The sequence below is a fragment of the Osmerus mordax genome, chromosome 1 (genome assembly GCF_038355195.1).
Source record: "Osmerus mordax isolate fOsmMor3 chromosome 1, fOsmMor3.pri, whole genome shotgun sequence".
Lineage (NCBI taxonomy): Eukaryota > Metazoa > Chordata > Actinopteri > Osmeriformes > Osmeridae > Osmerus > Osmerus mordax.
The window spans coordinates 10621232-10637138 of NC_090050.1; the positions used below are offsets into that span (position 1 = coordinate 10621232).

The 15907-nt window shown below is 43.5% G+C and overlaps 1 protein-coding gene across 1 annotated transcript; it reads left to right on the forward strand.

Moving 5' to 3' along the window:
* The first annotated feature begins 635 nt into the window (after positions 1 to 635).
* pparg (peroxisome proliferator-activated receptor gamma) lies at positions 636 to 15027 on the forward strand. Its single transcript, XM_067239989.1, has 8 exons — positions 636 to 809; positions 3948 to 4069; positions 7916 to 8176; positions 8360 to 8529; positions 9750 to 9888; positions 11776 to 11975; positions 13309 to 13825; positions 14682 to 15027. The coding sequence occupies exons 2-8, from the start codon at positions 3955 to 3957 to the stop codon at positions 14927 to 14929; spliced, it is 1650 nt and encodes a 549-aa protein (XP_067096090.1). The 5' UTR covers positions 636 to 809; positions 3948 to 3954; the 3' UTR covers positions 14930 to 15027.
* The last annotated feature ends 880 nt before the right edge of the window (positions 15028 to 15907 follow it).

Sequence of the window (15907 nt, forward strand, 5' to 3'; positions counted from 1 at the left end):
CCATAAAAACAATACCACAGAGAATGCGATATTGTAAACACTGTGTTTTTGCTGAGGACTACAGAACTCCTGGGGGCATCCTGAGTGACATGGAGGACCTGCGTGGGGTGGCCCAATGGATGTCAGTGGAAATAAGTCAAGTCTGCCAACTCCCTGGATTCCCCCGGTCTGAGATCAAATTTGAGATCAAAGCCCAGCAACCCATATAGGCTTTATCTGCCATATCACCTGAGACAGTAATTATACATATTAAAAAAACATACTTGATATTGGGTCAATTCATATCATGTTCATTGGTTGCTCTGTGTAAAATGATACAGTGCTGGTTATTGCGAGTTCAGAGTTTACTACCTGTAAGGGACCTACAAGCAGATGCTATGTGGTTCACACACGTCTTGACTCACTGGAACATCGACATGGATCCATCTAATAGTCTAATAGATGCACTCAGGGTAGGGTATTGCACTGCACTTTCTATTAGATTTATGACGAAAGCCATAAATCACAGCTTTGAGAGTTCTTTGGCGCTTCCGCGTCGTCCATGTGATCCTGATAGGAGTTCCAGAGGGAGGAGAAAGACAAGCAGCGTGACAGCATGAAAAGTTAAAACAGCCTTCACTACATTTTAAACATTGTCGTAGAGAGGCAATACTACAACTTTTGTGCTGTGCATCACCCACCTATCGTGACTCACCACCAGACAACTACAGCCGTGCAGCCGTTTATTAATAACGTTGCAACCGAGAAGACGAAAACTTGCAAAGCTAAAGCAAGGAAGTGGCACGAGCTTCATTTTACCACCAATTCAGGTCAGAACTTCTATCATAATTCTTTCTTGCGGTGTTTGAGGTCATTAGTCTACAGTGGGAATGATGGAATTAGACTCCAGAATGTTCAAGTCTTAACGAACTGTCACTGTAATAGCCCAAACACTGCTTACCATGAATTTGAAAGAATCTGACATGCATCTGATGTGTAGCATTTACAGTAGTCACCGTGGAACAGGTAAGTGTAGTGAATCTACTATCAACTTCAAACAAAACCATTATGTCAAATACGTGACCGTGCAGAAATTGCAGTTAGGCTTCTGAAGTGGCTAAATAAGTAGATGGGCCACATAGTATTTCCACAGTATTAGCCGCATTTTTACCAACACCTTTTTAGAAATGTAACTTAAGTATGACTATGTTATGTGTACTGTATGTGATACACACCTTTTTTGAAGGAGTGCAATGTACAGAATATTGATTTAGAAGCACCCAAGTTACACAGTAGCCATTCAGTTGGTAGATTTGCTTATTTTGGAATCACATCCACCAGATTTGTGGATGTTGGTATTGTATAAATCTACTATCTGAGTGGTGTTTTGGTGCCTCAATTATTGGCAGGCTGTTAAACTAAGGATAGATCAATAGCACAATGTACAGTTAAGGACCAGGATGAGTTTAGGACTGCTCGCCTGATCGGTCCTCATAGAAGTTTAATGTTGTGAGAGGATAACCTCAACTTAATTTATTTATAAAAAGATAGTGATAAAAGTTGTTTGGTCTATTTTCTTGAACACTTCCCACCAAGTTTGTGATATAGCAGAGTATTATATGTTATGTTTGAGTCACAACATATAGTCTGGATACAGTCAGCCAACACTTATTGAGTTCAATAAGACTACTTCCAATTGAAAGTACAGGTTCCATTAAAAGTAAAAAATAAATATTCAATACATCACAATTGACATCATACCTCAGGGTGTTATGCAGTCACAAGGTTGAATCAAGTTCAAGCTATTTTAAGGAATGACTGAGTAACTTCTGATAAAAATGACATTTTAATGCTAGCCATGGTTAGTGACAGAATTGTGAAATGGACATCATTTTAGGGGAAGAGTGGAAAGGTTACTTTCCACTGAATGACACATTAATGAAACCTTATTTATTGTTTATTGTGCATCCACAACCACCATTTATTATCCTTACTGTAAGTATAATTCAACACATCTTAAAATGTGTTTTGTGCATAGTGTTGTGTAATTTACACCGAATATATTGAGCATCATATGAAATCCTTGTCTGCTCGTGTGGACCATCAGTAGGTTCATCAGCTGATAACCTGCACAGTATTTGACCTTCGCTAAACAGGTCAACCTACGTGAGGGGAATGTGTAAAAGTTTGTTTTAGGAAACCTGATTTGGTTACATAATCGCTGCTACAATTGTGATGTAATGTGCAAATACAGCTATGAATAGTAAATAAAAAGAAAGACTTTAGCAGTTCATTGTGGTTATATAATTGAGTTTGTGTGTGTGTGTGTGTGTGTGTGTGTGTGTGTGTGTGCGCGCATTTGTGTGTGAGCGCGCACGCGTGTGTGAATGTGTTATGGACTTTGTTCCTTTGTAATAAATGTAGAGTGCGCCAGCAGATACCAACCTTGTTTTGTTGAGCTTTAACATGAACGCACACGGTTATCTTTCACAATACATGAAAACGGACCTGTGTCAATGCAACAAAACGCATGGTACCATACACATCCTCCCAAATCAAGTTCATTGAAATAATTCTGTACCGAATCCGAAATCTAAAAGCTGGTTATCTCGGTTGGAGTCAATTAAATTTGATATGGAACAGGATGCAGAAAAGCAGCTTCCATTTTGTTCTGTTCCTCAGGGAACACAATAAGTGGCTTTGCACTTTCACATAGACTTACCCAAAGGGGGTATGAGTGAAAACTCAGTAGGGGAAAGACAAATCAAACAAGGGCCCAGGTCAAGATTCTTTCAGTGGGAACGGTAGTCTAATGTTAGTCCTCTGAACAGTGTGTCCATATGTTGTTATCCATGTAGCAGCACACTGCCGCCTCTTCCTGTCCACCTCGAGGAACAGAGGGAAGAGCCCCCTCCCCCTCCTCCTCCTCCTCCTTCCGAGGACAGCCAGCCAGTGGTGGTTAGATTAGAATAGAGAAGTGAAGGCCTTCACAGTTTAACGCTCCTTCCTTATCCACGGAGGAAGCGCGGCAAAGCCCACGGGAGTGATCAACTATTAACTCATTCCTATTTAAAGAAAGTGGAGAAAAGTTCATGTCCTTAGATATTGTGCAAACCTAAATTCCCAGGGAGCTACACAATGCAGATCTTGCGGATATGAGCCACCCGCCACAAGCGTGTGGCTGTAACCATTCCAATGGGATTTTTAAGATCCCCCAGAGTGTTGTTTGTTGGGGAGTTAGCCTGTCATTCATGAGTCCAATCCTGGATCAAACAGAATCAACGTCCTGTAGATCAGACCTTTATCATGCCTGGAATCAGGTGTCTCCAGGCCAGATGGTTTTGTTTATTCAAAAATGTAACAGCACTGCCTACATGTGAACATTAGAGGGTCTTATCAGGGATCAAAATGTTGTCTGAGTTGGACCCATCGATTTAGCAAACAACAAAGAAGCACATATTTCTTCATTTGAAAACTTGAGGAAAATGACAACCAGGATTGTACTTATAAAAGAACTGATGTCAACTTTACAGTTAGCTTTTGTTTAATGACTTGCATTGTTGTTTCATTTTGACTATACCAAAGACAACAGTCAGTTGTTTTAAAACAACATAATTACACACACACACACACATAATAACTTCATTTGTATACCAGTGATTAAAAACACCTTCTCAAAAATACAACCAGTCAGAAAGACCTGTTTCAGCCTAAGACACATAATATTGTAGACAGTTCTAGAATTGACCTTGTCCGGTCTGCTGTGTTGAGAGAAGTGGAACCAGCGAGAGGCTTCGCGTCAGAATGAAGCAACAGGAAGTCATCTGGCTAGTCTAGCATCTCACACACATGCAAACGCAGGCGACAGGGCCACATGATGTGGAGCTGTCTGCATTTCTGCTGAGCTTGATATTCTCCCGGCAGAGGAATGACTCTCTCTTGTTCCTTTCAACTTGTCACATCCTCAGGAAAAGCATGAGCGGCCCACCTAACCCACACACACACATGACAAGTTCAGCTCTGGCGTCTAGTTGTAGCTCTCTGACACACTGTATCAGAAAGGACCTTCTGCGCTCTGGAAGGAGACAGGGTGAGTGCTGTGTTATCGTGTATGTTTTTCTGCCGAGGTGTGCGTATGGAACTGTTGACTGAGACTTTAGTACACAACCTTACAATCAAAATGCTCTGTTCATAACTAGGCTATCCCATCAGTCTTTCCTGCCAAGGACCCCATCTTCCCCTACACCAGGTGAGAGGGAACTTGTCTGGTTTCACTTGAAGTAGTTGGGCATGCGGCAGACAACAAATCAGTGATGCAAATCAGATTTTGTCTCGTCAGGATTTGAGTCAGTGTGTGCCCGTGTGTGTGCCAGCTCTGTGAGATGTGGTCACCTGCCTCCCTCGGTGTTAAGCTTTGATCTGGGAGGTTCATGCACGCTGTCGTTCCCCCGGCATGAGCAAACTCAGAACCAGCCAGGTGCGTGGGAGAACTTCCAGACTCTCGGTTCGACTGAGAGGTGACAGGCTAGACATGGGTCAGTGAATGGAAGAGAAACCTTCACACCCCTTGGGTATGCTGGTTTCACATACTTGACATGCTGTGTGCAAGGTTTGCACTTTTGGGAATACTGTGTTGGTTCCATTGCACCAGTTGACCAAGTTAGCAGAAGTGGTTCTTCATGTTGTTTTCTGTCCAGGTCTGAAGGGGTGTTGTCGCGACCACAAGCACTGTGTGATGTTCATTCTGCTGGTGTCTTGCCTGATGAGGTCAGGAAGTCACTTTGCTCTGAGTGCAGTGTGTGTGTTTTCCACTTTGGGTTTGAGGTTTGAGTGGGTTTGTGTACCCCTGTTTGCCTGTAATTGCAGACTCAAGAAGCTTCACTCTGAACCTACCGTTAAGAGGAAGTGGATTTTACATGAAGATTGACATAATGCCCTTTCATAGACTTCATGGCCTGTTAAAGATGGAGAGATATATATCAAGGACATTTCCATCTACATGTGTATGAGAGTGAAACTCTAAAACCCCGACAACACACACTCTCCGCTGTGTGGCTCGTAGGTGTTGTCTGTGTGTTAATGGGCTCTCTGAATTAATACGTAGGTGTCAACGTCTATTTTTTGTATTTTGGTCTAAACTTGATCTTGTTGAAAAGTCCCTGCTACTTTTCATCACGTGAGACGTGAATCGTGGAGGCGATCAAACATCCTCTGAATGCAACCAGACAGGTTCCTCTGGAGCATTTCTTCTTACACAAACACGTATTTCTAAATTGTAATTAATTAGAAAGTCATTAGCATTTCCAGAAGCTTTCTCCTTTTGTTTTCAAAATACGTGACGCAAAATGAGAAATTTCTTTTTTGTGGATGGACGCTGCTTATTGTCGGACTTGATATGTTTTTTTATTATTATTATTGTGTCACAAGGTTTAACTCACAAGTACATCATTAAGCTCTCATTGTTCTGTGTTATTTGATGTGATATCCCAAGCCCTGGACAGAGATTGGGTGCTGTGAAGAAATATGAATGTAAAACATTGCATTCCTTTTGCAAGAACGTCCCTGAAGAGTAGATGTCTTCACATTTTCTTCTCGCTTGTGAATCTTTATAGGCAAAGGAAAAAGAAGTCTTCCTTTTCTAAAGATAACTTGAGATGGATATGTGCAACTGTAAAATATTGGAACATGAGCATTTGCTAATTGTTCGTTGCCAGGCATGCAGAGGCAAACCTACTCTGTAGTGCCAGTGTCAGATCAGACGTTGGTGAATATACGTCAGACAGTGTCACTGGACTGAACAGGGTGACTTTGCGTGTGTGAGTTGCCCAACTTAAGTATAATTACAGCAGAAACTGTCTTAGCTTAGTTTTCAGTGCACGTGTCTCAAAAGAAATAGCGTTTGTCTCAGAAATATGTCTGAAACAAGTTGGTCTGATGTCTGAAATAAGTTGGTCTGATGTCTGAAACAAGTTGGTCTGTCTTCCAAGTTTGTCAGACAGATGTCACATGCTGATTCAAGTCAGTCCCACTTCGATCTAGACTCTTTATGATATCTCAGTAAACAATCAAAACAAAATGTGCGAACACTGTCAAATCTGATAACATAACGCATCCATTCTTTGTCAATTCTTGAGCTTCCTATAATGTATTCACACCACCAAGTTCTGTGTGCTATGATTAAGAGGCCCTTTGTATCCCTCGACAAAGCCAATACATCAAGGGTCATATCCAGCTTATTTAGGCCGAGATCTTCTTCCCATCTTTTAGAGGTCAAATAACAGAGTAGATGAGATACTGGAGAAGACAGAAAGGAACTTTCAGGGGATGAGCCAAACAGAAGCAGCCGTCGCCAGAGGTCTGCAAGATCAGACTTGACAAACGGACCAGGGTCTGGGTGCCAGGAGGTGTAGGCGTCTCACGAGGCTGGTCTCGTGTGAATGCACAGTACATTAACGCTGCCGCTCGTTTGTCACCTTTTGTGTCGTCTGATAGGACGGCACACACAGCCTGCGCTCGCACACAGACAGGATCTTTTCTTCACTCGGTTCTCCTCCCACGTGTTCGCCTTGCGATGCAACAGTGGGAGTGGCTGAGCCACGTCGCGGAATCATTGTGATAAGAGGGGTTGCTGATGTGAAACACCAATTCACCAGGGGATGATTCAGTCCTGGGATGTTCTGGGGAGTCGGCGTCTCTTGCCAGAGGTCTGACTCCACAATCTGAAGACTTTGCCAACCAGAGCAGAAGGCCATCCGGATACAAGGCCTGTTTACCGCAACTCTGAACATGCGGGTATAGGCCAGAACATAGGCCTCCAACACTATTAATAGGTATCATCTACCCACCACTTCCAGGACATTGCTATATAGAGGATTTGGCTCCTCCTGACACATCTCTGAAACAATGTGGCAGAAGTCGTTTGTTTAAGTGGATCCCTGTTGATTTGTGTTGCCCACATTCCACACAGTTATCAGTAAACAATAAGTAATTTAGGAGAAAGGATGTTTTGTTCCGTGATTATATTTTGGGAAGTTATTTGGAACCATTTCAATTCATTAGGGTGTTTCATGCCCTCTGGTCCTGTATTCATACTTTTGGCTTTTTGGCTATACAGTAGAATGTATCAGCTTCCATTCGATTTAGACTTTTAAATTAGTACCTTAGAGTTTATGCTGATAAGCAGTCTATTCACAGTTTCAAATAAGCGGGTTTAGCGAGAAAGTATTTATAATTGTTTTACGCACTACCAAATGAAATGAATTGAACAGTGGTGGTCATGATGACCCGGTCCTCGCCTCACGTCACATGACTGCATGTGGCCTGTAGCAATGTCTGAATGTACGTTTATTGAAAGGGGTCAACCGAATGAAAGTTCACTTCATTATCAGACACAGGGATTCACGTAGATGGCTGAGCGTTAAGCACTGCTGCAGCCCGCTGTGTAGTCAGAAGTTCTTTCAGTCTACAGCAGATCTGGTTCAGTTATTTAGGTCCGTTTCATCAGATCTGCTTGTCTGGAGTGTCAGATGACAGCATGGTGAAACTTGCAACAGAGTCACAGGCTCTGCAGTGCTTTGGACCGAGATCCCTTAAAGTCACCACAGTGTTTTCACTGGTCAATATCAGCTTGTCATAAGTGTCGGAAATCGTTTTGATTTGATTTTTTATTACCGGCCTCTGCGCTCAGCCTCTCCCAGCCGAGCTGGGCGACTCTGGGTCGTCACAGCGCCGTGTTTAGGCAAGAGAGAGAACGTGCGTGCCTGCCTGTGTGTTTGTGTTTGAGGGGGCGGGAGGTTGAGGTGTGTCTGTGTTCTCGGGGGAAGCACGCATTCCTAGCCATCTTTCTTGACGTAAATGCATGAATGCTCATGTGTGTGTGTTCTCAGGAGTTTCCCCCCACCTGGACCTGACTCTATGTCTCTGTGCTGTCCTTCAGACATGGTGGATACCCAGCTTCTGGCTTGGCCAATGGGCTTCAGCCTGACCCCCGTGGACCTGTCTGAGCTGGACGACAGCTCCCACTCTCTGGACATGAAGCCCTACTCCACCCTGGACTACACCAGCATCTCCAGCTCCATCTCCACCAGTATCTCCAGCAGCCTTTCCACCAGCATGACCTACATCCCCAGTCCGCCCCAGTCTGACCACCTGGCCAACATGGATTACACATACAACTACAAGAGTCACGATGGACAAAGTATGTCTCTCTCTGCTGTAGGCTCATTTGCCTTATCATACCATTGAGCCACCCAGACTATGTGTTATTTATGTTGACAGGCAGTACCAGTGTAGCAGGATATGAAAACGTTTGCCTGAGCATGTTGAACGCGGGCTTGTTGGCCTGGTCTCATCTCCTCTGTCGCCTGTTTCCCATGTTTAGGTTCAATCAAACTGGAGCCAGAATCGCCCCCACAGTATACAGAGAGCAGCCACTTGTATTCCAAACTGCACGATGACCCTTCTCCTGCAATACTGAACATCGAGTGCCGTGTGTGCGGGGACAAAGCCTCTGGTTTCCACTATGGGGTGCACGCCTGCGAGGGTTGTAAGGTCAGAGTCCTCCATCTTCTTCCACTGCGTTGCAGTCTCAATTAGCACTGGTTCGGGCATCCGACAAGGCTAAAAGGATTGGCTAGCCTTGAGCTTTTCCTTTTGAACTTGTCTGTCACTTCAACCACAAGCATACAGCAGGTTTCCACTCATCGGGTAGCGCAGCCTAAGGACGGGCAACCAAGCTGTTATATATTTAGATAATGATATGTGTGGTTGTGGGTGTTTGGTATACGTATTTCCACTCATTGTTCTTTTAAACAGTGAGGTGAGATTACCTGATAAAGATGTGGGTTTTCTTGTCCTTCAGATGTGTCATCTCTGTGCCACCACTATAGTATAATCTTTTGCACGTTACTGGCAGATACATCATTTTAAAGTACCGCTATTTGCAGCCCAGGACAGAAGGTCTGTCTTCTCATGTGTACCAGTTTATATTATCACCCACAATATTACCTGTATTAATACCTATTGCTAATATGTTTTCTTTCTTAATTATGACTGAAGTAGACTTTTTTTAAATGTGTGTCTAGCCCGGTAGTGTAGAGGGACTGTGTGACACATCATAAGTGACCGTGTGAATGCTGTTATTTGATTATCGAACAAAATCATTGTTCTGTTGTCTGCTCCAATTACTATGGAGAAGAATGCCAAAAGTAGGCGTCAGCCAAACAGGTTATTACTTTTATTGTTTAAAAAACAAAACAAATCTTTACCTCGGTGGAGACTCACAGCTGTAAATATTCAGACAAAACAAATTCTCACAGAATCGCAAATGTACAAATAAATCTTTAACATGAAAATATGCGACTTGCAATGTCCTTAGAGTATACCATGTTTGGGCCCAATTTATTTTCATTAGACTTTATCGATCTATCAATTTGTGATCTCACTAGCACCTGACCCATCAGTGTGTAGTGTGTCTTTATATAAGGTCTCTGGTATTACATTACTGTGGTTGTCAATGATCGCGTGACAACGTGGCAGAGTAGGCGGTTTATCTGAGATATCACCAAGCCCTTTATGACTCCACGCATAATCAGCGGATGAAAAATTGCTTTTTATGTTGACTTAAGAAAGCATGACCAAACATGACCTTATTGCTCTTAAGGACAGCAGAACCGATACCACAAATCGACTGACTGGTATACACATTTAGTAGTGCCGGCTTTTCTTCATGCCCGGCTTTTCTTCATGAGATTTTGTGTTTGTCTTTTCAGGGTTTTTTCCGTAGGACCATAAGGTTGAAGCTTGTTTACGACCACTGTGATCTTCACTGTCGCATCCACAAAAAGAGCCGCAACAAATGCCAATACTGCCGTTTTCAGAAATGCCTCATGGTGGGCATGTCACACAACGGTAAGAAATGACCTCTGGATAATAGACGCTGACCCTGATTGGCAATGAATGAGTCTTCTTTCTTACATTTACATTTAGCAGACGCTCTTATCCAGAGCGACTTACAGTAAGTACAGGGACATTCCCCCCGAGGCAAGTAGGGTGAAGTGCCTTGCCCAAGGACACAACGTCATTCGACTCGGCCGGCAATCGAACTGGCAACCTTCAGATTACTAGCCTGACTCCCTCACCGCTCAGCCACCTGACTTCTTACAACCACAGTGGACTGTGGGGCCCTCTAACTCTTTCTTTAGAATCAAAGGATGCAGTTCACAAACAAATGATCACAAAGTCAGAAAATGCTAAGTGTTGTGTACCCTATTCCAGCACATCTAAGAGCATGCATGTTCCCTCGTTCCTGAACATGGTTAATGTGCTTGACCAGGCGTATTATATCTTGACCCTTGACGAATGATTGTAGAATAGTTGTGTTTGTGAGACCCCATTATACTGGCTTCACCACTGATGATTAAGATCTTAATCTTAACATCTACCAGTCCTATACTGTATATGCAGTGGCATATTTCCTCTTCTGTTTCCGCTGTTGTCTTAGAACCCCAGCCGTCTATACCCTGTCTTGGTTTCCTTTCAGAGTTTTCACATGTTTCTGTAAAAGAAAGAAAAAAAGAAATGTAAAAATGCCCCCCCCCCCCCCCCCCCCCCCCGCCTGCCAGCTTCTATACTTGAAACTATTTTGAAAGAGCTGCTGTGGGTGTTTAGAGTCTGAGTAACCCAGAGCCGATAAGACGCTTCTGGTATATGACTCTAGCGTTTTCACAGTGGCAGGTCATTCAAGTTTGTCCTTATACAACCACCAGGATTTCAATAGATTGCATTCTTGTCACTCCCCACCTCTCTCTCTCTTTCTCTCTCTCTCTTTGCTAGTGGTTAGTGAAATTTAGGTCGGTAAGTTTTAGATGTTTTTTTTTTTTATCAATGATTCATGGAAGCAGCCCTGGCTGTCTCCCGTAATGCCTTGTCACTGCTCTTGGCTCGTTTCCTAGACCTAGGCAGCAGCTATGTATACGTTTACAAAAGGTGTGATGGTGATAGGGCCGCAAGGAGTTATCACGCAATACAAGCATTATACAACCACATACACAACAGGCACGTTGAAAATCTGTTGACTTCCGGAAAAAGAAGAATGAGACGGATTAGCTCACTAAAAGATGTGACGCAAAAGGGATGGGGAATTAAGACTTTTGAGGATTTCAGAAGTTCATCTTTCAGACATGTTTTGTGTCTGCATTTTGAGCTGAGGTTCCAATTATGCAAAGCTTTCTTTTTGTCAGTTTGTTTAAACCTTGCCACCCTCAACGATACAATCTGAATACCAGACAGTCTTTTCTCTATCTCTAGAGAAGCTTATTTTTTGACAGTTCAGCACTGATGGCCGTCATCTGATGAACCTTGTTAAACTGGGGGTCATTGGCCATTAACTTTTATTGACATACTGTTCAAACATAAGACATGTGATAAATAGTTATACAAATGGTTGAAAACGATCCTGTTATTGTAAATATCCTCATCTGTATTTCAAGTCTTTGAGTCCTTGAATATATCTCAATATTGTTTGATCTCAGAATGCCTATCTTTTTAATCTGCACATTGCTTTTTCTCATAAAACTATCCAACATAAAAGGGTTATAAAAACAATGTTAATCACTTCATTACTGTGGTCTTATGAGAATAATTTTTGGTAGGCTTTTAACATCACACATCACAGCCAGCACAAATGGAAGTGTCCATGAAAATGTTGAAGTCTGGGAGATTTGAAGGCGAATAGACTTTAATGTGTGTGTTTGTGTGTGCGTGTGCACACGCTTGTGTTTCATCTCCCATTCCCAGCCATTCGTTTTGGCAGGATGCCCCAAGCGGAAAAGGAGAAGCTGCTGGCTGAGTTCTCCACTGACATGGAGCATATGCACCCTGAGGCTGCAGACCTAAGGGCCCTGGCCAAACATCTCTACGAGTCCTATCTCAAGTACTTCCCATTGACCAAAGCCAAGGCCAGGGCCATCCTCTCAGGGAAGACTGGGGACAACGCGGTGCGTATGTGGAGCTGGCCCACGGACACAAGTCAACCTGTTTACTCACTTTCTCACACACCCCTCTGGTGATATTCTGGTCGAATCCAGTAGATAGACACTTGCTGAAGGACTCTTTTGTTTTTAGGCCCGAGTACAGCCAAATAAAATGGCATGTTGAGGGAAGTTCAAAAGAAGACTCTTTTTTTTTGTATTTAATGGGCTTTGACATGGGGAGTGGAAATTCAGGTTTCACACATGCACGTGTTGTTCAAGTGTAGGAGGTTTCAAGATTCCATTGCAGGTACAGTACTATACTAATGAGGGACTATTGTGCCGTATAATGTTATCTGCTTTCTTTTGTATATTGCTCACAGTTGAGCCTGTCAGTCAACTTATTTCATGGGCAAACTGAAACTAAGTGAACTGAATTGACAAGAGGCACAGCAGAAAGGGGGTTGTTTGAGCAAACGCTGTTAATTCACAGTCAGTAGGAAGCCTAACGTCAATGTGTGACTAAACTTCTAAATATCTAATCTGAAAAACCAAGACACTCATAGCCTGCTCTCATATTAACCCTGACTATTACTCTATATTACTATTTATTTTGACGAAATGGTTTAGCTGTAAAGTGTAGGACAGTGTCTCTACAATGCTATATGTCCTAAATATCCTTACAGTCTTTGCATCTATGGACATTGTCACAGTTTCAGTTGCTTCTGTTTGGATTTGTTTTATCCTGCAGCCTTCTCGCCTGAAGTGTAGTAGCTTCGGAGGAGATGCAGCAGTCTTTACAAAGCCGTTCAGGCATGCTAGACTGTCATACGCTTCTGTGGTAACCGATAGGTCCAAGGCTAGTTGACATCCCCTCTTTCAGCTTGTTATGGCTGTTCCCCCTGGTGATACCGGCCAAATGATACAGAACAGCTGTCTGCAGCAGGAATATTTATCAAAGCCCAAGAAGCAAACTGTAATTCTTTAAACCATGTCGAGGACAATACGGATACTGTCGTTTGTGGATTCACGCCAGTGCATTATGTGCTTGCCAATGTATTTCCAAACAGTTTGCTTGGCCTGGTTGAAATTTTGCCTCAGTGAAATGTCCTTTCCTCATGTCCAAGACAAATGATTCCGGTTCCAAGACATTAATGATACTGTGTAGATGCTTGTCTGCAATCATAAGTTTGATTACGCTAAGAAAGACACAGGCATCACTGCTCATTTTCAGTTGAAGGCTTTACTATTAACATGAGTTATTACTCCCCGACTCCCCAAAGGAGTGAAATAACCTCAGAAAACGTGAGAAACCCTAGTTCCTGTCCAGTAGAATGACGGTGCGTTTGTCTCTCCTCAGCCCTTTGTCATTCATGACATCAAGTCCCTGATGGAGGGAGAGCAGTTCATTAACTGCCGCCAGATCCCAGTTCCAGACCAGCAGCCTCCCTCCAGTCTTGGGCTGGGGGTCCGGGGGGGCGTGGGGGCGGCGGACGTGGTCCAGGACCCCGCGAACGCCGTCGAGCTGCGCTTCTTCTACAGCTGCCAGTCGCGCTCCGCAGAGGCCGTGCGGGAGATCACGGAATTCGCCAAGAGCATCCCGGGCTTTGTGGGGTTGGACCTGAACGATCAGGTGACCCTGCTGAAGTACGGCGTGATCGAGGTGCTGATCATCATGATGGCGCCGCTGATGAACAAGGACGGGACGCTCATCTCCTACGGCCAGATCTTCATGACCCGGGAGTTCCTCAAGAGCCTGAGGAGGCCCTTCTGCGAGATGATGGAGCCCAAGTTTGAGTTCTCCGTCAAGTTCAACATGCTCGAGCTTGATGACAGCGACATGGCCCTCTTCCTTGCCGTCATCATCCTCAGTGGGGGTGAGTCATAAGGCAGTAACGTTCTGCACCGTGAAACCATGAAACATGGCTGTTTTTGTGGTCCGGCAATGATTCATCGGAAGTATAGCATGTACGTTGCGAAATAAATGAAGCGCTGAGTGATATGTTTTAAATCTCAGGCAGGGGGGAATTACATTGATAACATATCTGAGTTATCATGTCAGCGGCTACTAAAACACAAGTCAACTTGTTCTGTCCTTGACTATTACTTCAAATGTTATGAAAGAGCTGCTGTGTGTGTTGTCTGTAAACTCAACTGTAGAAACCATGCCAAGTTACACTGGTTTGCTACTTACAATAATGCTTAACAGAACCTAACTGGTTATTGTGTCCAGTGTCCTCTTTATTCATTTGAAATACAACACAGCAGATTCAGAGGTGGTTTAGATTGGCCAGTTAACATTGTCATGGCTTTTTGATAACAGTCCAACCTTGAACCCGCTCGTACCTCGATTACCCACATCAGACCACTCCAAAAGACCTGTGAAACATTAACCTAAATGACAGAGACGATAGTTTGAAATAGAGATAAACGCAGAGTTGTGTAAATATAGAACTTGTATTTTTATTTGTATTGCGTGTCTCCGTTCTCCATCGCCAAGTACATGAAAGCATTCCTCCTCCCAGCCTCAAAACGTCAATAGATAAGTAGGCTCAACTCAATCGTAGCCCTCCTCCTCCAGCCACCCACATGTAGCTTACCCGTCTTAGTCAGCGTTTTAGCCTACGTCAGACGTCGCAAAGCCATAACGTGTCAACTTGAACGAGTATTCCCGTCGAGCAGGTTCTGACGGGCGCCGTCCTCTCTCCGTGTGTGTGTGTCTCCGCTCCTCAGATCGTCCGGGGCTGCTGAACGTCAAGCCCATCGAGCAGCTCCAAGAGACTGTCCTCCACTCCCTGGAGCTCCAGCTGAAGCTGAGCCACCCGGACTCCATGCAGCTGTTCGCCAAACTCCTCCAGAAGATGACCGACCTGCGGCAGATCGTCACGGACCACGTGCACCTCATCCAGCTGCTGAAGAAGACCGAGGTGGACATGTGCCTGCATCCGCTCCTGCAGGAGATCATGAAAGACCTGTACTAGAGAGAGACACAGAGAGAGAGAGACACAGAGAGAGAGACACAGAGAGAGAGAGAGAGAGAGAGAGAGAGAGAGAGAGAGAGAGAGAGAGAGAGAGAGAGAGAGAGAGAGAGAGAGAGAGAGAGAGAGAGACAGACTCTGGTCGTAATATGGGAACGTATTAGTCATTGTGCCACTGCTGAGCCTAGACATTTCACTGTAGTAGAAAGCCACCAACACACCAACTAGCAGACGAAACCATAAATTGGGGGGTTTACAGCCTGTCTTCAAACAGAGAAAGGGATAGAGGTCAGAGGGATAGAGATGGAGGTTCTCAGCCTTTGAATCATCACTGTGAATAGTTAGCCGCACACAATCTCTTTAATAAGCAGTGTCTCTGCATGCTTTCCAACTGCATGTACATGATGAGTACAGCTTGTGTTCGTAACACAAACGGATCCCATGCCAAGGCATCAATATATGACCTTTTGTAAACCACTTAATCCAAGATTACCATTCTTTGTGTGATCTTGATCTTGTTTGACTTATAAGTCACCCTCTAATGTGAACGTGTGGAACTCAAACAACACTCTGGGCTCATTGTTTATACATACAATATACAATATTTTTGGGTAATTTGCAAGCTTTTTGGACTGTTGCATAAAAACTTTGTGATATGAATGCCACACCCAGAGAACATTTTATTTTTATTTTGTACAAATAATTTGCCTTCCTAATCTCTTTTCAAAGAGTATATTGGTTCATTTTAAATGACCATTCTCTTTTTTATGTCGAATGATAGGGAGATAAATGACTTTCTATTTGCTACTTTTTTATTGGTGAAACTGTATGTTTATATGATTGAAATTTCACTTTTACATTACATGATGACGTATTGATGTCAATGCGGGGAATATATATCAACATGTGTAAATAAATATTTTGTTGATGTTTTATTCTTTCATTTTTCAATGTCGCTACATATGATTTTATCTTAAAGCC